Consider the following 21,225-nt stretch of genomic DNA (forward strand, 5'->3'; position numbering starts at 1 on the left):
GATGCACCACATCCTGCCACGTAAAAAGTGATTACATACCCCGAGCATGGTGAGCGCGGCGCCCACACGAGGAAGCTCTCTTCCCACACAGCTTTTCACTCCCCCAAAAAACGTGCACGCAAGGTGAGAGCGATCATCGCCATCCACGGCACATTTCTTCTACGGGATCCGTCCGTTTCGCGCTGACAATTCCGACTCCCCTCTCGCCAAAATACTCCGTTCCGCCCACTCGTGCGCCGGCGGTGTCGAGACACGTTGTGTTCTCCTCGGAGCGTTTCCACACGCTCAGCCCTTTATCCCTCGCTCTTTTCATTCGTGCACAGGAAAAAGCATTTTTAATTAATCACACCCACTCCCTTTTATTTATTAATTTTTTGCCTGCCTTCCCCCCACGAGTCCTGTGGATTCAAGGCCTTTTAATCTCATGCAATCAGCTTGCTTGGCACATAACACCATACCAGAGAGAGAGAGAGAGAGAGAGAGAGAAATACAAGACTCTTAATTAGCAGCTGTACCGATGCCACAATGTGTGTGCGTTCTTGCCATTAAAACAGCCTCCAACTATGTGACCACAATGATTGCGTTTAACAGTGTCTTTTACACACATAACTACATGTCACACCAAGATATTGACTCAACCTGCAACTACTTTGCAGTATCACACATATTATTATCTTTGCCAGGGGTGTCAAACTGGTCATCACTGAGGGCCACATCGCAGTTAAAGGGGAACATTATCACAACTTCAAAATGGTTAAAAACAATAAAAAACAATTCCCAGTGGCTTGTTGTATTTTTTGAAGTTTTTTTCCACATTTTACCGGTCTCGGAATATCCCTAAATAAAGCTTTAAAGTGCTTGATTTTCGCTCTCTGCGAAGACACTGGCCATTTCCCTGTGACGTCACACAGTGCTGCCAATGTAAACAAACAATGGGAATACCACAGCAAGATATAGCGACATTAGCTCGGATTCAAACTCGGATTTCAGCGACTTAAGCGATTCAACAGATTACGCATGTATTGAAACAGATGGTTGGAGTATGAAAATATTGAAGAAGAAACTGAAGCTATTGAGCGAATAGCTATTGACGCTATTTATAGCCATAGCATGGCCGAATAGCTGCGTTAGCATCGCCGGTAAAATGTGCGGACCAAACGATCAGGACTTTCGCATCTCGTGAGACTGGAGCAACTTAAATCCTTCGATTGGTAAGTGTTTGTTTCGCATTAAATGTGGGTGGAAGGAAACGTAATATAGTTGCAAATGCATCTGCAGGTTATCCATACATCTCTGTGCCATGTCTGCTTTAGCACCGCCGGTAAATGGCATGTTAGCATCGATTAGCGTAGCATGTTAGCATCGATTAGCTGGCAGTCAAAATCAACAAAACTCACCTTTGTGATTTCGTTGACTACCGTTGCAAATGCATCTGCAGGTTATCCATACATCTCTGTGCCATGTCTGCTTTAGCATCGCCGGTCAAATGTGGAGACACTCTGGCACATTCAATGGGGGTCTGGCGGCAGATTTCTTGCCAGTGGTCCAACTTGAATCCCTCCCTGTTAGTGTTGTTACACCCTCCGACAACACACCGACGAGGCATGATGTCTCCAAGGTTCCAAAAAATAGTCGAAAAAACGGAAAATAACAGAGCTGAGACCCGGTGTTTGTAATGTGAAAATGAAAATGGTGGGTGTGTTACCTCGGTCATGTCACGTTCTGAGGTCATTGCTAAAAGACCGATAAACGGAAAGGCGTTTAATTTGCCAAAATTCACCCATTTAGAGTTCTGAAATCGGTTCAAAAAATACATGGCCTTTTTTTCTGCAACATCAAGGTATATATTGACGCTTACATAGGTCTGCTGATAATTTTCCCCTTTAATAGCTATTCAGTAGGATTTAAGGTCCAAACTATTGAATATGCTAAAAAGAACAGTAAGCAACTATGCTTTTTTAATATACCGTAGTTGCGTGTGTCAAATATGAGTCATTAAATGCCTCCCGCCTCCTGGTGGTAGAGGGCGCTAGTGATCCTTCTTGCAACTACTCGGCTGCAGAAGAAGTGACAACAAGCAGCGATCGTTAATTTTTTCTTCTCGCTTGCACTTTTAACATGGAGGATTACATATCTAAAATAAAACTGTTTTCTAAACTGGACTTTCAATGGAAGCAGGAGGTAATAAAGGAAGATCTCCATCGAGACAGAGAGACTTTTAAAACTGAAGAAAGATAAGGAAGACTTCTATAAACAAGTTATCGATGCTTTTGATCAAAAGGAGCTGCGCATCGACTTCGTTTATAAGTAAAGGTAAGACCATAATAACCTTTTTTTTTTAATTAAATGTGGTTTTCATGATGGTATCCTTACATCACACTCAAATTTTTAAGCGCAGGCCTAAATTTACTGCATTCTTTGGTAAGCGCCGGAGTGAGAAAAGGTTTTAAATTTATTAGCGCCTCGGCGGCAATTGAAGGAAATACGGTATATATAAGAGATGTCCGATAATGGCTTTTTTGCCGATATTCCGATGTTGTCCAACTCTTAATTACCGATTCCGATATCAACCGATAGCGATATATACAGTGGTGGAATGAACACATTATTATGCCTATTTGTGTTGTGATGCCCCGCTGGATGCATTAAACAATGTAACAAGGTTTTCCAAAATAAATCAACTCAAGTTATGGAAAAAAAAAATGCCAACATGGCACTGCCATATTTTTTATTGAAGTCACAAAGTGCATTATTTTTTTTAACATGCCCCAAAACAGTAGCTGGGAATTTGGGACATGCTCTCCCTGAGAGAGCATGAGGAGGTTGAGGTGGGCGGGGTTAGGGGGGGGTTGTATATTGTAGCGTCCCGGAAGAGTTAGTGCTGCAAGGGGTTCTGGGTATTTGTTCCATTGTGATTATGTTGTGTTACGGTGCGGATGTTCTCCCGAAATGTGTTTGTCATTCTTGTCTGGTGTGGGTTCACAGTGTGGCGCATATTTGTAACAGTGTTAAAGTTGTTTATAAGGCCACCCTCTGTGTGACCTGTATGGCTGTTGACCAAGTATGCCTTGCATTCACTTGTGTGTGTGAAAAGCCGTCGATATTACGTGATTGGGCCGGCACACAAAGAGGTTTATTGGCGCTCTGTACTTCTCCCTACGCCCGCGTACCACGCCGTACAGCGGCATTATAAAATACATGAATTGTACGTTTTGAAATTGATACCGATAATTTCCAATAATATATTTTAAAGCATTTATCGGCCAATAATATCGGCAGTCCGATATTTGCAAGCAGCTTAGTCGCCGGAGTTTTAATGTACTAGTTTATTTTTTAAGGTAAAATTCTGGCAACTGAGCTGCCTTTTTTTTTTTTTACAGTGTACAATTTGATATATAACTTGTTTTAAAATCACAATGCAAGCAGATATCTGAGTATTTATTTTTACTTTAACAAAAACATGTATAATATATATAGAGGATGTCCTCTATTGAGTTCTGCAGACCACCACACACTGCCAGGAGAGCCCGGATCGAGGTTAAAACATGGTTTTATTTGCGTAAATTAGTGCAGGAGTTTTGCATTCCAGAAATCTTTTGTTTAGCTCCAACAACGGGTCTCAATCCGGCTGCTGCTAATGAAGGCGACAGGTGATTAGATAACAAGGCCCACTTGGGCCATCTACGAACCTGTCGCTGTCTTTGAGGCTGGTCCTGGCACACCCCGTTCCGCGGCAGGCTTGCAGGCCACGCCCCCTCCACGTAATAATATTTACATCATTAGATAACAGATCCAGGCTTGTGCGGGCCACATAAAATGACGGGGCGGGCCATGTCCGGACCCCGGGCCTCGAGTATGACACCGGTGATCTAAGTCACAGCTGAACTCTGATAGCACCTGCACTTTTTAAGTGAAGTGAATTACATTTATATAGCGCTTTTCTCTAGTGACTCAAAGCGCTTTACATAGTGAAACCCAATATCTAAGTTACATTTAAACCAGTGTGGGTGGCACTGGGAGCAGGTGGGTAAAGTGTCTTGCCCAAGGACACAACGGCAGTGACTAGGATGGCGGAGGCGGGAATCGAACCTACAACCCTCAAGTTGCTGGCACGGCCACTCTACCAACCGAGCTAAACCGGTTGGTAGAGTGTGATTTCTGTTATCTTTCCCTCGTCTCATCTGCTTGGTTTAGGAAACGACTGAAGCACACATCCTCGTTTCTGCCGGTTCCCTTGCTTCCTTCTTCTTGCACCCTCCCACACAAAATTCTGCTCACCATCTCAGCTGCGCTTTTGTATCAAAAACGAAGGCTGGGCATCAGACGACATTTTCTTGAAAGAGAACTGGGGATAATTAATCAGTTTATTATGGATTATAGTTATTTCAGCATCACGGTGACTGACTGATACTTTCCAGCATTCCAGGCTTGATTTTAAAGATGTCTAGCAAAAGCAGCTTCTTTTTTTTTTTTAACAAAGCTATCCGTTCATGATGTCACGAAAACCCAGCTGCCGACTTCCGCCCATACAAATACTGATCAGTTTATTCATGGTGAGTGCTATTGACACTTCTCTTTGTTCTGCCCTCACTGAATGTGTTGAGGTTATACAGCTTGGCAGACAGCTAACAACCAATCCAGGACGTTCTAATAAAGTTCCAAAGCAGATGCATCCATTTAGGCTCTTTATTGTTGTTGATCTTGCTTTGTCGTGCACTGGATTTTTATTTTTATTATTATTATTATTCTTGTAAAACTGAAATACACACAATGACAATGTATAAGCTGTATGATTCAATTAACAAACTGAACGGCAGCCATTTTGAATCCTAAAACATTCATTAAAATAGTGCACAAAAATCGTTTTTCAATACACATCTTACTATCAAATTTAGCCACTTTCCACCTTAGTGTTGAGTTACATAAACAAGTTAAACAGTTTACTTACGGACTTATCTTTTCCAAGGCTTGTAAGAGTTAACACAACTCGTCTACTTCTCATTTTTTATGACCTAAACTAACATCGTAAACCGGAAGTGCCTAAACTAAACCGGAAGTGCCAAACTAATGAAGCGCAGCACTTCCCATCACCACAAGGTGTCAGTAATAGTCCACAATCAAACGGGCATAACACTCTTTTATGACATGTTTGAGCCAAACAAAGTCAATACATTATAACTACAGATAAATGCTTTAAAATGTAATATCAGAAATCGGTTTCAAAATTATCGGTATCGGTTTTAAATAAATAAATAAATAAATGGGTTGTACTTTTATCAATCAATCAATGTTTATTTATATAGCCCCAAATCACAAATGTCTCAAAGGACTGCACAAATCATTACGACTACAACATCCTCGGAAGAACCCACAAAAGGGCAAGGAAAACTCACACCCAGTGGGCAGGGAGAATTCACATCCAGTATAGCGCTTTTCTACCTTCAAGGTACTCAAAGCGCTTTGACACTACTTCCACATTTACCCATTCACACACTGATGGAGGGAGCTGCCATGCAAGGCGCCAAACAGCACCCATCAGGAGCTAGGGTGAAGTGTCTTGCTCAGGACACAACGGACGTGACGAGGTTGGTACCAGGTGGGATTTGAACCAGGGGCCCTCGGGTTGCGCACGGCCACTCTCCCACTGCGCCACGCCGTCGCCGTTTTAAGAAAAGTAAAATTTTTGTTGTGTACACGGGCGTAAGGAGAAGTACAGAGTGTCAATAAACCTTAAAGGCGCGCGCACACACACACACACACACACACACACACACACACACACACACACACACACACACACACACACACACACACACACACACACACACACACACACACAGGTGAATGCAATGCATACTTGGTCAACAGCCAAACAGGTCACACCGAGGGTGGCCGTAAAAACAACTTTAACACTGTTACAAAATATGCGCCACACTGTGAACCCACACCAAACAAGAATGACAAACACATTTCGGGAGAACATCCGCACCGTAACACAAGATAATCACAAGAGAACAAATACCCAGAACCCCTAGTAGCACTAACTCTTGCGTGTTGGAGCCACTATGGATTGAACTTTCACAGTATCATGTTAGACCCGCTCTACATCCATTGCTTTCGGGCCCCTAGAGGGGGGGGGGGGGTTGCCCACATCTGAGGTCCTCTCCAAGGTTTCTCATAGTCAGCATTGTCACTGGCGTCCCACTGGGTGTGAGTTTTCCTTGCCCCTTTGTGGGTTCTTCCGAGGATGTTGTAGTCGTCATGATTTGTGCAGTCCTTTGAGACATTTGTGATTTGGGGCTATATAAATAAACATTGATTGATTGATTGATTGACACTACAATATACACCCCCTGCCCACTTCAACCTCCTCATGCTCTCTCAGGGAGAGCATGTCCCAAATTCCAAACTGCTGTTTTGAGGCATGTTAAAAAAAAATAATGCACTTTGTGACTTCAATAATAAATATGGCAGTGCCATGTTGGCATTTTTTTTCCATATCTTGAGTTGATTTATTGTGGAAAACATTGTTAAAATGTTTAATGCATCCAGCCGGGCATCACAACAAAATGAGGCATGATAATGTGTTCATTCCACCACTGTATACATCGGTATCGTTAATTAAGAAATGGACAATATCGGAATATCGGCAAAAATATTTAGTTCTTTGCCCTCAAAGCGGACGTTATCTCCTTTAGTTGTTGACTATTTTTTTCATACGGTGTTGATCTGGAAACGATTGTTTCGGCATTTTGTGGATGTGGCACCGAACGCAGATGTTGATTTGCGGCGTTTCAAGCACTCTTCATTCTCTAGAGCAGGGGTAGAGAACCTATGGCTCGCGAACCCGATGCGGGTCTTTTGATGACTGCATCTGGCTCTCTGATAAATCTGAGCTGACGTTGCTTAACACGATAAGTAATGAATAATTCTACTTGTAATCACAGTGTATATAAAAAAATATAAAACATTCTCATGCATTTCTACCACACCTGTTCAAGAAGTTGCGTTAATGGTAAGAAGTTATTTATTTCTTATTGGTTAGAGTGGGGGTTCTTCAGACCACCAAGCATCAACATGAGCGCCTGTTTCAGGGTTACAATATTGTTTTATTTTTCATTAAGTCTCTCAGTTGCTTTCCAGCAATTGTCTTTTTCTCTTTCGTTCTCGCTCTGGCTCTAGCTCCAACCCCGTCTCTCCTCCTGGCTGCTGCTTATAACATAGCGACGGGTGATTAGATAACAAGGCCCAGGTGGGCCGTCTACGCACCTGTCGCTGATTTTGATGCCGGTCCTGGCACACCTCGCTGTGCTGCAGGCCTGAAGGCCACGCCCCCCTCCACAGTTAGCTTCAGAACAACAGTGATATGACAAAGAATAAGATACCTATTATACTCTAGAAATGTTGCTCTTACTTAAAAATGCACGCATTTAGTTGTGTTCAGTGCTAAAAAAAAATGATATGGCTCTTACGGAAATACATTTTTAAATATTTGGCTTCTTGGCTCTCTCAGCCAAAAAGGTTCCCGACCCCTTTTCAAATTATGCTACATATTAGCAGTGCTGCTACTTTTTGTAGCAACGCTTTTGCAGCACACTTGACATTACGGTTGTCTGTTCGACATCTTCCCGCTTGACGCCAGACGAAGGACCCCCTGCTGTTTTTCTTGGGAATTAGTTCTTCCTTCATTTGTTACCAGATTTGCACCTTCTCTCTCTCGTATTACCACTCGCACCACTCCGCTAGCATCACAGCTAATGTTGCCCATGCCGCTACCTCTCTGCTCGGCGAGGGCGTATGATGTTGCACGCGTGACAGTATGTGACGTATGTGAGAAGGTGCGCTTGTTTTATGTCTCTGTGAGAAGGAGAGACAAGAAAGAGTGAGAAGAGTCTGTAGTGTAATGCCAGCAGCTAAAAGCAACTGTGTGAGAACGTATACTCCAATATCACTATATAGTCATTTTCTATATCGCAAACCTGCGATATATCCAGTATATTCCATATATCGCCCAGCCCTACTCTGAACTCTTGTTTAAAGGGGAACATTATCACAATTTCAAAAGGGTTAAAAACAATAAAAATCAGTTCCCAGTGGCTTGTTGTATTTTTTGAAGTTTTTTTCAAAATTTTACCAGTCTCGGAATATCCCTAAATAAAGCTTTAAAGTGCCTTATTTTCGCTATCCTCGAAGACACTATCCATTTCCCTGTGACGTCACACAGTGATGCCAATGTAAACAAACAATGGGAATACCACAGCAAGATATAGCGACATTAGCTCGGATTCAAACTCGGATTTCAGCGATTTAAGCGATTCAACAGATTACGCATGTATTGAAACGGATGGTTGGAGTATGAAAGTATTGAAGAAGAAACTGAAGCTATTGAGCGAATAGCTATTGACGCTATTCATAGCCATAGCATGGCCGAATAGCTGCGTTAGCATCGCCGGTAAAATGTGCGGACCAAACGATCAGGACTTTCGCATCTTTTGACACTGGAGCAACTTAAATCCGTCGATTGGTAAGTGTTTGTTTCGCATTAAAAGTGGGTGGAAGGAAACGTAATATAGTTGCAAATGCATCTGCAGGTTATCCATACATCTCTGTGCCATGTCTGCTTTAGCACCGCCGGTAAATAGCATGTTAGCATCGATTAGCGTAGCATGTTAGCATCGATTAGCTGGGAGTCAACATCAACAAACTCATCTTTGTGATTTCGTTGACTATCGTTGCAAATGCATCTACAGGTTATCCATACATCTCTGTGCCATGTCTGCTTTAGCACTGCCGGTATATAGCATGTTAGCATCGATTAGCATAGCATGTTAGCATTGATTAGCTGGCACTCACGCCATGACCAAATATGTCTGATTAGCACATAAGTCAACATCAACAAAACTCAACTTTGTGATTTCATTGACTTTATAGTTGCAAATGCATCTGCAGGTTATCCATACATCTCTGTGCCATGTCTGTCTTAGCATCGCCGGTCAAATGTGGAGACACTCTGGCACATTCAATGGGGCAAGGCGGCAGATTTCTTGCCAGTGGTGCAACTTGAATCCCTCCCTGTTAGTGTTGTTACACCCTCCGACAACACACCCACCAGGCATGATGTCTCCAAGGTTCCAAAAAATAGTCGAAAAAACGGAAAATAACAGAGCTGAGACCCGGTGTTTGTAATGTGTTGAAAATGAAAATGGTGGGTGTGTTACCTCGGCGACGTCACGTTCTGACGTCATCGCCTCCAGAGCGATAAACAGAAAGGCGTTTGATTCGCCAAAATTCACCCATTTAGAGTTCGGAAATCGGTTAAAAAAAATAGATGGTCTTTTTTCTGCACCATCAAGGTATATATTGACGCTTACATAGGTCTGCTGATAATGTTTACTCAGCGTAAAAATGCTACCCTGAGAAGTTGTGCCACAGTCTGGATGCAATGGACTTTGTTCAACATACCTGCGGGGCCGCCCCTCTTCATACGGGGGGATGATAACGACTTTGACCGTGACCGACGTCCTCAGCAGGTCAATCATCTGCTCGTGGGTCAGCGTCACCGCGGCGACTTTGCAGATCTCGACCAGCCGACTGCCCTGCCTCAGCCCCGCCTGCCAGGCAAAGCCGTACTCCTCCACCTGCACAGCACCGCCATCGACACCGTGTTGGTCACCTTCTGTGCCACCTGCAGCCACCACCTCCCACAGGTATACATTTTGCAAGAGGTGTACCTCGGCTACGGTGCCGTCCAAGCGCACGTGGAAGCCCAGTTGGCCGAGTCCGTTCCTCCTCAGCGTCATGTCTACTGTCTCACATCCAACTGTTAGAGACTGATAAGAGGAGAGGAAGCAAACAAATGTGGATCTCATGTTAGATCCATTATGGACTCGACTCTCACACTATTATGTTAGATCCACTATGGACTGGACTCTCACACAATTATGTTAGATCCACTATGGACTGGACTCTCACTATTATGTTAGATCCACTATGGACTGGACTCTCACTATTATGTTAGATCCACTATGGACTGGACTCTCACACTATTATGTTAGATCCACTATGGACTGGACTCTCACACTATTATGTTAGATCCACTATGGACTGGACTCTCACGCTATTATGTTAGATCCATTATGGACTGGACTCTCACGCTATTATGTTAGATCCACTATGGACTGGACTCTCACGCTATTATGTTAAATCCACTATGCACTGGACTCTCACTATTATGTTAGATCCACTATGGACTGGACTCTCACACTATTATGTTAGATCCACTATGGACTGGACTCTCACACTATTATGTTAGATCCACTATGGACTGGACTCTCACACTATTATGTTAGATCCACTATGGACTGGACTCTCACACTATTATGTTAGATCCACTATGGACTGGACTCTCACACTATTATGTTAGATCCATTATGGACTGGACTCTCACGCTATTATGTTAGATCCACTATGGACTGGACTCTCACTATTATGTTAGATCCACTATGGACTGGACTCTCACACTATTATGTTAGATCCACTATGGACTGGACTCTCACACTATTATGTTAGATCCACTATGGACTGGACTCTCACACTATTATGTTAGATCCATTATGGACTGGACTCTCACGCTATTATGTTAGATCCACTATGGACTGGACTCTCACTATTATGTTAGATCCACTATGGACTGGACTCTCACACTATTATGTTAGATCCATTATGGACTGGACTCTCACGCTATTATGTTAGATCCACTATGGACTGGACTCTCACTATTATGTTAGATCCACTATGGACTGGACTCTCACTATTATGTTAGATCCACTATGGACTGGACTCTCACACTATTATGTTAGATCCACTATGGACTGGACTCTCACTATTATGTTAGATCCATTATGGACTGGACTCTCACGCTATTATGTTAGATCCACTATGGACTGGACTCTCACTATTATGTTAGATCCACTATGGACTGGACTCTCACTATTATGTTAGATCCACTATGGACTGGACTCTCACACTATTATGTTAGATCCACTATGGACTGGACTCTCACTATTATGTTAGATCCATTATGGACTGGACTCTCACGCTATTATGTTAGATCCACTATGGACTGGACTCTCACTATTATGTTAGATCCACTATGGACTGGACTCTCACACTATTATGTTAGATCCACTAAGGACTGGACTCTCACACTATTATGTTAGATCCACTATGGACTGGACTCTCACACTATTATGTTAGATCCACTATGGACTGGACTCTCACTATTATGTTAGATCCACTATGGACTGGACTCTCACACTATTATGTTAGATCCACTATGGACTGGACTCTCACTATTATGTTAGATCCACTATGGACTGGACTCTCACACTATTATGTCAGATCCACTATGGACTGGACTCTCACACTATTATATTAGTTCCAATAAGGACTGGACTCTCACTATTATGTTAGATCCACTATGGACTGGACTCTCACACTATTATGTTAGATCCACTATGGACTGAACTCTCACTATTATGTCAGATCCACTATGGACTGGACTCTCACACTATTATATTAGATCCACTATGGACTGGACTCTCACTATTATGTTAGATCCACTATGGACTAGACTCTCACTATTATGTTAGATCCACTATGGACTGGACTCTCACACTATTATATTAGATCCACTATGGACTGGACTCTCACTATTATGTTAGATCCACTATGAACTGGACTCTCACACTATTATGTTAGATCCACTATGGACTGGACTCTCATTATTATAATAGATCCACTATGGACTGGACTCTCACTATCATGTTAAATCCTCTATGGACTGGACTCCCACTATTATGTTAGATCCACTATGGACTGGACTCTCATTATTATAATAGATCCACTATGGACTGGACTCTCACTATCATGTTAAATCCTCTATGGACTGGACTCTCACTATTATGTTAGATCCACTATGGACTGGACTCTCACTATTATGTTAGATCCACTAAGGACTGGACTCTCACACTATTATGTTAGATCCACTATGGACTGGACTCTCATTATTATAATAGATCCACTATGGACTGGAGTCACAATATTATGTTAGATCCACTATGGACTGGGCTGTTACTATTATGTTAGATCCACTATGGACTGGACTCTCACTATTATGTTAGATCCACTATGGACTGGGCTGTTACTATTATGTTAGATCCACTATGGACTGGACTCTCACTATTATGTTAGATCCACTATGGACTGGAGTCTCACACTATTATGTTAGATCCACTATGGACTGGACTCTCGTTATTATAATAGATCCACTATGGACTGGACTCTCACTATTATGTCATATCTATTATGGACTGGACTCTCACTATTATGTTAGATCCACTATGGACTGTACTCTCACTATTATGTTGGATCCACTATGGACTGGACTCTCACAATATTATGTTAGATCCACTATGGACTGGACTCTCACTATTATGTTAGATCCACTCTGGACTGGACTCTCACTATTATGTTAGATCCACTATGGACTGGACTCTCACTATCATGTTAAATCCTCTATGGACTGGACTCTCACTATTATGTTAGATCCACTATGGACTGGACTCTCACTATTATGTTAGATCCACTATGGACTGGACTCTCACACTATTATGTTAGATCCACTATGGACTGGACTCTCACACTATTATGTTAGATCCATTATGGACTGGACTCTCACGCTATTATGTTAGATCCACTATGGACTGGACTCTCACTATTATGTTAGATCCACTATGGACTGGACTCTCACACTATTATGTTAGATCCACTATGGACTGGACTCTCACACTATTATGTTAGATCCACTATGGACTGGACTCTCACACTATTATGTTAGATCCATTATGGACTGGACTCTCACGCTATTATGTTAGATCCACTATGGACTGGACTCTCACTATTATGTTAGATCCACTATGGACTGGACTCTCACTATTATGTTAGATCCACTATGGACTGGACTCACAGAACAGGAAATTTGCATTCCACACATTTCCAGAACTATTGGTGGACTTACCTTTAACCTCTGGACCATTTCCCTGATGTCCTGGGCACAGCCCTCAGGCACCCGCAGACCAATATGGTCTCCTCTTCCGTAGAAGATCTTCAAGGCCAGGCGCTCGGCGGTCCAGCCGATCACGTCGGCGCAGAAGCAGTTGAACACCACCTCTTTGGTGGAGCAGTCCACCAGGAGGACGTATTCCGCAGAGACACCGAGAGCACACGGGAGCTCCGCCCCACCTCCGCTGAAGTCCTGGGCCAGGACCCTCCAGGCCACCGCCCCGTCGGCCCCGAGCTCCGCCCCTTCCCGTGCTTTTGAGCGCTCGCGCTTTTTGGAGGCCAAGGAGATGAGGTTGTTGAGCTTGCCGGCCGAGTCCATGGGGGTGCTGCTGACGCAGTTCTCGGCCAGGTCTCGCAGGTACTCCTGCCTCGTTCTCGTCGCCATGGTGTGGAATTTTTCAGACTTGTGCGCCGCGTTTTCCGCGTTGATGATTTTGGCCAGAAGGAAGTGTCGGAAAGTGTCCGGGTCACGGAAGGTGACGCTGCTGGGAATGGGCGGGCCAAAAGGAGGCACGTCCTTCATTCTCGTCACAGCAACACTGGGGGGAAGCAATGTGAAGAAAGTGGCACTTTTTAGTAGCATTCTTTAAATAGCAGTCTCCTTTCTGACACCTCAATTACAAACCCCGTTTCCATATGAGTTGGGAAATTGTGTTAGATGTAAATATAAACAGAATACAATGATTTGCAAATCCTTTTCAACCCATATTCAGTTGAATTCACCACAAAGACAACATATTTGATGTTCAAACTCATAAACTTGATCTTTTTTTCAAATAATAATTAACTTAGAATTTCATGGCTGCAACACGTGCCAAAGTAGTTGGGAAAGGGCATGTTCACCACTGTGTTACATCACCTTTTCTTTTAACAACACTCAATAAACATTTGGGAACTGAGGAAACTAATTGTTGAAGCTTTGAAAGTGGAATTCTTTCCCATTCTTGTTTTATGTAGAGCTTCAGTCCTTCAACAGTCCGGGGTCTCCGCTGTCGTATTTTACGCTTCACAATGCACCACACATTTTCCATGGGAGACAGGTCTGGACTGTAGGCCGGCCAGGAAAGTACCCGCACTCTTTTACTACGGAGCCATGCTGTTAAAACACGTGGCTTGGCATTGTCTTGCCGAAATAAGCAGGGGCGTCCATGAAAAAGACGGCGCTTAGATGGCAGCATATGTTGTTCCAAAACCTGTATGCACATTTCAGCATTAATGGTGCCTTCACAGATGTGTAAGTTACCCATGCCTTGGGCACTAATGCACCCCAATACCATCACAGATGCTGGCTTCTGAACTTTGCGTCGGTAACAGTCTGGATGGTTCGCTTCCCCTTTGGTCGAGATGACAGGATGTCGGATATTTCCAAAAACAATTTGAAATGTGGACTCGTTTGACCACAGAACACTTTTTCCACTTTGCATCAGTCCATCTTAGAGGATCTCGGGCCCAGAGAAGCCGGCGACTTTTCTGGATGTTGTTGATAAATGGCTTTGGCTTTGCATAGTAGAGCTTTAACTTGCACTTACAGATGTAGCGACCAACTGTATTTAGTGACAGTGGTTTTCCAAAGTGTTCCTGAGCCCATGTGGTGATATCCTTTAAAGATTGATGTCGGTTTTTGATACGGTGCCGTCTGAGGGATAGAAGGTCACGGTCATTCAATGTTGGTTTCCGGCCATGCCGCTTACGTGGAGTGATTTCTCCAGATTCTCTGAACCTTTTGATGATATTATGGAGCGTAGATGTTGAAATCCCTAAATTTCTTGCAATGTCACTTTGAAAAAGGTTGTTCTTAAACTGTTTGACTATTTGCTCACACAGTTGTGGACAAAGGGGTGTACCTCGCCCCATCCTTTCTTGTGAAAGACTGAGCATTTTTGGGGGAAGCTGTTTTTATAGCCAATCATGGCACCCACCTGTTCCCAATTAGCCTGCACACCTGTGGGATGTTCTAAATAAGTGTTTGATGAGCATTCCTCATCTTTATCAGTATTTATTGCCACCTTTCTCAACTTATTTATGACGTCTTGCTGGCATCAAATTCTAAAGTTAATGATTATTTGCACAAAAAAAACATCAAATATGTTGTCTTTGTAACATATTCAACTGAATATGGGTTGAAAATGATTTGCAAATCATTGTATTCTGTTTATATTTACATCGAACACAATTTCCCAACTCATATGGAAACGTTGTTTGTAATTCATGGGCACATAAATGTGTTGGTTACGTCTCGTCTCGATTACTGTAACGTATTATTTTCGGGTCTCCCCATGTCTAGCATTAAAAGATTACAGTTGGTACAAAATGCGGCTGCTAGACTTTTGACAAGAACAAGAAAGTTTGATCACATTACGCCTGTACTGTATATACCTTTATATACATATATACATACATATATACCTATACTGTATATACCTTTATATACATATATACATACATATATACCTATACTGGCTCACCTGCACTGGCTTCCTGTGCACTTAAGATGTGACTTTAAGGTTTTACTACTTACGTATAAAATACTACACGGTCTAGCTCCATCCTATCTTGCCGATTGTATTGTACCATATGTCCCGGCAAGAAATCTGCCTTCAAAAGACTCCGGCTTATTAGTGATTCCCAAAGCACAAAAAAAGTCTGCGGGCTATAGAGCGTTTTCTATTGGGGCTCCAGTACTCTGGAATGTTCTACTGGTAACAGTTCGAGATGCTACCTCAGTAGAAGCATTTAAGTCTCACTTTAAAACTCATTTGTATACTCCAGCCTTTAAATAGACCCCCTTTTTAGACCAGTTGATCTGCCGTCTCTTTTCTTTTCTCCTCTGCCCCACTCTCGTGTGTGTACAGTTTATTAGGTGACCACAGATGTCGCACTAGCTGTTCAATGTTGGGGCCTGGGGTGGACCACTCCTCTCTGCATCAGGTACAGACATCTCTGCGCTGCTGACCTGTCTCCACTCAAGATGATCTCCTGCTGGCCCCACTATGGACTGGACTCCACTATTATGTTAGATCCACTATAGACTGGACTCACTATTATGTTAGATCCACTATGGACTGGACTCCACTATTATGTTAGATCCACTATAGACTGGACTCACTATTATGTTAGATCCACTATGGACTGGACTCCACTATTATGTTAGATCCACTATGGACTGGACTCTCACTATTATGTTGGATCCACTATGGACTGGACTCTCACTATTATGTTAGATCCACTATGGACTGGACTCTCACACTATTATGTTAGATCCACTATGGACTGGACTCTCACACTATTATGTTAGATCCACTATGGACTGGACTCTCACTATTATGTTAGATCCACTATGCACTGGACTCACTATTATGTTAGATCCACCATGGACTGGACTCACTATTATGTTAGATCCACTATGGACTGGACTCACTATTATGTTAGATCCACTATGGACTGGACTCTCACTATTATGTTAGATCCACTATGGACTGGACTCTCACTATTATGTTTGGATCCACTATGGGCAGGACTCTCACACTATTATGTTAGATCCACTATGGACTGGACTCTCACTATTATGTTAGATCCACTATGCACTGGACTCACTATTATGTTAGATCCACCATGGACTGGACTCACTATTATGTTAGATCCACTATGGACTGGACTCACTATTATGTTAGATCCACTATGGACTGGACTCTCACTATTATGTTAGATCCACTATGGACTGGACTCTCACTATTATGTTTGGATCCACTATGGGCAGGACTCTCACACTATTATGTTAGATCCACTATGGAGTGGACTCACACTATTATGTTAGATCCACTATGGACTGGACTCTCACTATTATGTTAGATCCACTATGCACTGGACTCACTATTATGTTAGATCCACCATGGACTGGACTCACTATTATGTTAGATCCACTATGGACTGGACTCACTATTATGTTAGATCCACTATGGACTGGACTCTCACTATTATGTTTGGATCCACTATGGGCAGGACTCTCACACTATTATGTTAGATCCACTATGGAGTGGACTCACACTATTATGTTAGATCCACTATGGACTGGACTCACAATTATGTTAGATCCACTATGGACTGGACTCACTATTATGTTAGATCCACTATGGACTGGACTCTCACTATTATGTTAGATCCACTATGGACTGGACTCACAATTATGTTAGATCCACTATGGACTGGACTCTCACACAATTATGTTAGATCCACTATGGACTGGACTCTCACACAATTATGTTAGATCCATTATGGACTGGACTCTCACACTATTATGTTAGATCCACTATGGACTGGACTCTCACACTATTATGTTAGATCCACTATGGACTGGACTCTCACACTATTATGTTAGATCCACTATGGACTGGACTCTCACACTATTATGTTAGATCCACTATGGACTGGACTCTCACACTATTATGATAGATCCACTATGGACTGGACTCTCACACCATTATGATAGATCCACTATGGACTGGACTCTCACTATTATGTTAGATCCACTATGGACTGGACTATCACTATTATGTTACACCCACTATGGACTGGACTCTCACTATTATGTTAGATCCAATATGGACTGGACTCTCACTATTATGGTAGATCCACTATGGACTGGACTCTCACTACTATGTTAGATCCACTATGGACTGGACTCTCACTATTATGTTAAATCCACTATGGACTGGACTCTCACACTATTATGTTAGATCCACTGTGGACTGGACTCTCACTATTATGTTAGATCCACTATGGACTGGACTCTCATTATTATGTTAGATCCACAATGGACTGGACTCTCACTATTATGTTAGATCCACTATGGACTGGACTCTCACTATTATGTTAGAACCACTATGGACTGGACTCTCACTATTATGTTAGATCCACTATGGACTGGACTCTCACATAATTATGTTAGATCCACTATGGACTGGACTCTCATTATTATGTTAGATCCACAATGGACTGGACTCTCACTATTATGTTAGATCCACTATGGACTGGACTCTCACCATTATGTTAGATCCACTGTGGAATGGACTCTAATAACAATAAATAATATAAATAAAATGACTCATTTAATGCTTCCTTCTACATAAAAAAGACCACCAATAGAGCATCCAGGGGCAGTGTGCACTATGGCAGCCATTAATAAGTGACAAAGTGGTCCAGACACGGTGTTTTGAATCAAACATTTACCTGTAGCAGGTGTTGTCCGAGCAGGGGTTGTGCACACGGACGATCACGAAGACGTGCTGGAAGTGCGAGCGGATGTTCTTGGGGGTAAAAGGCAACGCCCCGCTCTCCTGGAAGATGATGGTGACGATGTCGTTCCCGATGTGCCTCTTCCTGAGCAGCTGAGGAGAGGAAGGCAGCTTAGAAATAAAGGAATGAAGCAACATGGCGGACACGGACATGACTGGCAGGAGACAGTCTTGCAGGAGTCTCTTCACAACAGCTCTTTGTCACATTCTGTGTGGGCTATTTGTGTGTTTGTGCACAAGATGGCAGGCTGTGCTGTGCTGCTTGCCAAGACCCTCTTTGTGTGATAGGAGCAATGATGTAATGCAGCCTGCATGATGTCACAGGTTGGAGATTGAATAATGTCTTGGTTTTATTTATTTTTAACTATAACCATTGGGTTCGCCACATTAAACATCTCCAAATGTTTTATTTCTTTTTTGTTGTTGTTGTATCAACCTTATAGTTCACTAATTCAATTTCATCTTGACAGCATCATTTTCCTATGTTATGTGCTGCCACCTAGCGGCTTGAGTGAGGACCTGACTACAAAGTGGACGCCTCTGGGTGGGGGTATTGCACCATTTATGGTGGTGCGAGTACATTTACAGGTGAGGTCATATTATTAGAATATCATGAAAAAGTTGATTTATTTCATTAATTCCATTTAGAAAGTCAAACTTGTAGAATGTATACATTCATTCCAAACAGACTGATACATTTCAAGTGTTTTTTTTTTGCCAAAAAGGAGATGATTCTAGCTGACAACCAATGAAAACCCTAAATTCAACATCTCAGAAAATTAGAATATGGTGAAAAGGTCAGATATTGAAGACACCTGGTGCCACACTCTAATCGGCTAACTAACTCAAAACACCTGGAAAAGCCTTAAAATGGTCTCTGGTTTTGATTCTGTATGACACACAATCATGGGGAAGTCTGCTGACTTGACAACTGTCCAAAAGATGACCATTGATACTTTAAAGAAGACACAAATGGTCATTGCCAAAGAGGTTGGATGTTCCCAGAGCTCTGTGTCCAAGTACATTAATAAAGAGGCCAAGGGAAGACAAAGATGTGGTAGAAAAAAAGTGTACAAGCAAGAGGGATAACCGCGCCCTGGAGAGGATGGTCAAACAATTCAAAAATGTGGGGGGGATCCACAAAGAGTGGACTGCAGCTGGAGTCAGTGCTTCAAGAACCACCACGCACCGACGTATGCAAGATATGGGCTTCAGCTGTGTAAAGCCACTCTTGAATAAGAGACAACGTCAAAAGCGTCTCGCCTGGGCTCAAGACAAAAAGGATTGGACTGCTGCTGAGTGGTCCAAAGTTATGTTTTCAGACGAAAGTAAATTTTGTATCTCCTTTGGAAATCAAGGTCCCAGAGTCTGGAGGAAGACAGGAGAGGCACAGAATCCACGTTGCCTGAAGTCCAGTGTCAAATTTCCACAATGGGTAATGGTCTGGGGTGCCATGTCATCTGCTGGTGTTGGTCCACTGTGTTTCCTAAGGTCTAGGGTCAATGCAGCAGTCTACCAGGAAGTTTTAGAACACTTTAAGCTGCCTGCCGCGGACCAATTTTATGGAGGTGAAGATTTCATTTTCCAACATGACTTGGCACCTGCACACAGTGCCAAATCTACCAGTACCTGGTTTAAGGACCAGGTGAGTTTGCAGGCCAATCAAGAACAGGGATACAATGGACTGGACTCTCCCACTATTATGGTACATCCACTATGGACTGGACACTCACTATTATGTTAGATCCACTATGGACTGGACTCTCACACTATTATGTTAGATTCACTATTATGTTAGATCCACTATGGACTGGATTCTCACACTATTATGTTAGATCCACTATGGACTGGACTCTCACACTATTATGTTAGATCCACAATGGACTGGACTCTCACTATTATGTTGGATCCACAATGGACTGGACTCTCACTATTATGTTAGATCCACTATGGACTGGACTCTCACTTTTATGTTAGATCCACTATGGACTGGACTCTCACTATTATGTTAGATCCACTATGGACTGGACTCTCACTTTTATGTAAGATCCACTATGGACTGGACTCTCACACTATTATTTTAGATCCACTATGGACTGGACTCTCACACTATTATGTTAGATCCACTATGGACTGGACTCTCACACTATTATGTTAGATCCACTATGGACTGGACTCTCACTTTTATGTTAGATCCACTATGGACTGGACTTTCACAATATTATGTTAGATCCACAACGGACTGGACTCTCACTATTATGTTAGATCCACAACAGACTGGACTCTCACTATTATGTTAGATCCACTATGGACTGGACTCACACTTTTATGTTAGATCCACTATGGACTGGACTCTCACACTATTATGTTAGATCCACTATGGACTGGACTCTCACACTATTATGTTAGATCCACTATGGACTGGACTCTCACTATTATGTTACACCCACTATGGACTGGACTCTCACTATTATGTTACACCCACTATGGACTGGACTCTCACACTATTATGTTAGATCCACAATGGACTGGACTCTCACTATTATGTTAGATCCACTATGGACTGGACTCACACTTTTATGTTAGATCCACTATGGACTGGACTCTCACACTATTATGTTAGATCCACTATGGACTGGACTCTCACACTATTATGTTAGATCCACTATGGACTGGACTCTCACACTATTATGTTAGATCCACTATGGACTGGACTTTCACTTTTATGTTAGATCCACTATGGACTGGACTCTCACACTATTATGTTAGATCCACTATGGACTGGACTCTCACACTATTATGTTAGATCCAC

At 42.6% G+C, this 21,225-nt stretch overlaps 1 protein-coding gene across 5 annotated transcripts in view; it reads right to left on the reverse strand.

The window, feature by feature from the left end:
• sipa1l3 (signal-induced proliferation-associated 1 like 3) overlaps positions 1-21,225 on the reverse strand; it is a 213,458-nt gene that overhangs the window by 35,443 nt on the left and 156,790 nt on the right. For all 5 annotated transcript variants that reach the window (XM_061878158.1, XM_061878159.1, XM_061878161.1 and 2 more), the window contains 4 exons: positions 18,349-18,506; positions 13,079-13,661; positions 9,732-9,830; positions 9,463-9,638 (listed from right to left, as the gene is read on the reverse strand). In XM_061878158.1, the coding sequence (XP_061734142.1) occupies positions 9,463-9,638; positions 9,732-9,830; positions 13,079-13,661; positions 18,349-18,506 (1,016 nt within the window). The remainder of the gene's footprint in view (positions 1-9,462; positions 9,639-9,731; positions 9,831-13,078; positions 13,662-18,348; positions 18,507-21,225) is intronic.

The sequence above is a fragment of the Nerophis ophidion genome, linkage group LG18 (assembly GCF_033978795.1).
Source record: "Nerophis ophidion isolate RoL-2023_Sa linkage group LG18, RoL_Noph_v1.0, whole genome shotgun sequence".
In the NCBI taxonomy this organism is placed as follows: domain Eukaryota; kingdom Metazoa; phylum Chordata; class Actinopteri; order Syngnathiformes; family Syngnathidae; genus Nerophis; species Nerophis ophidion.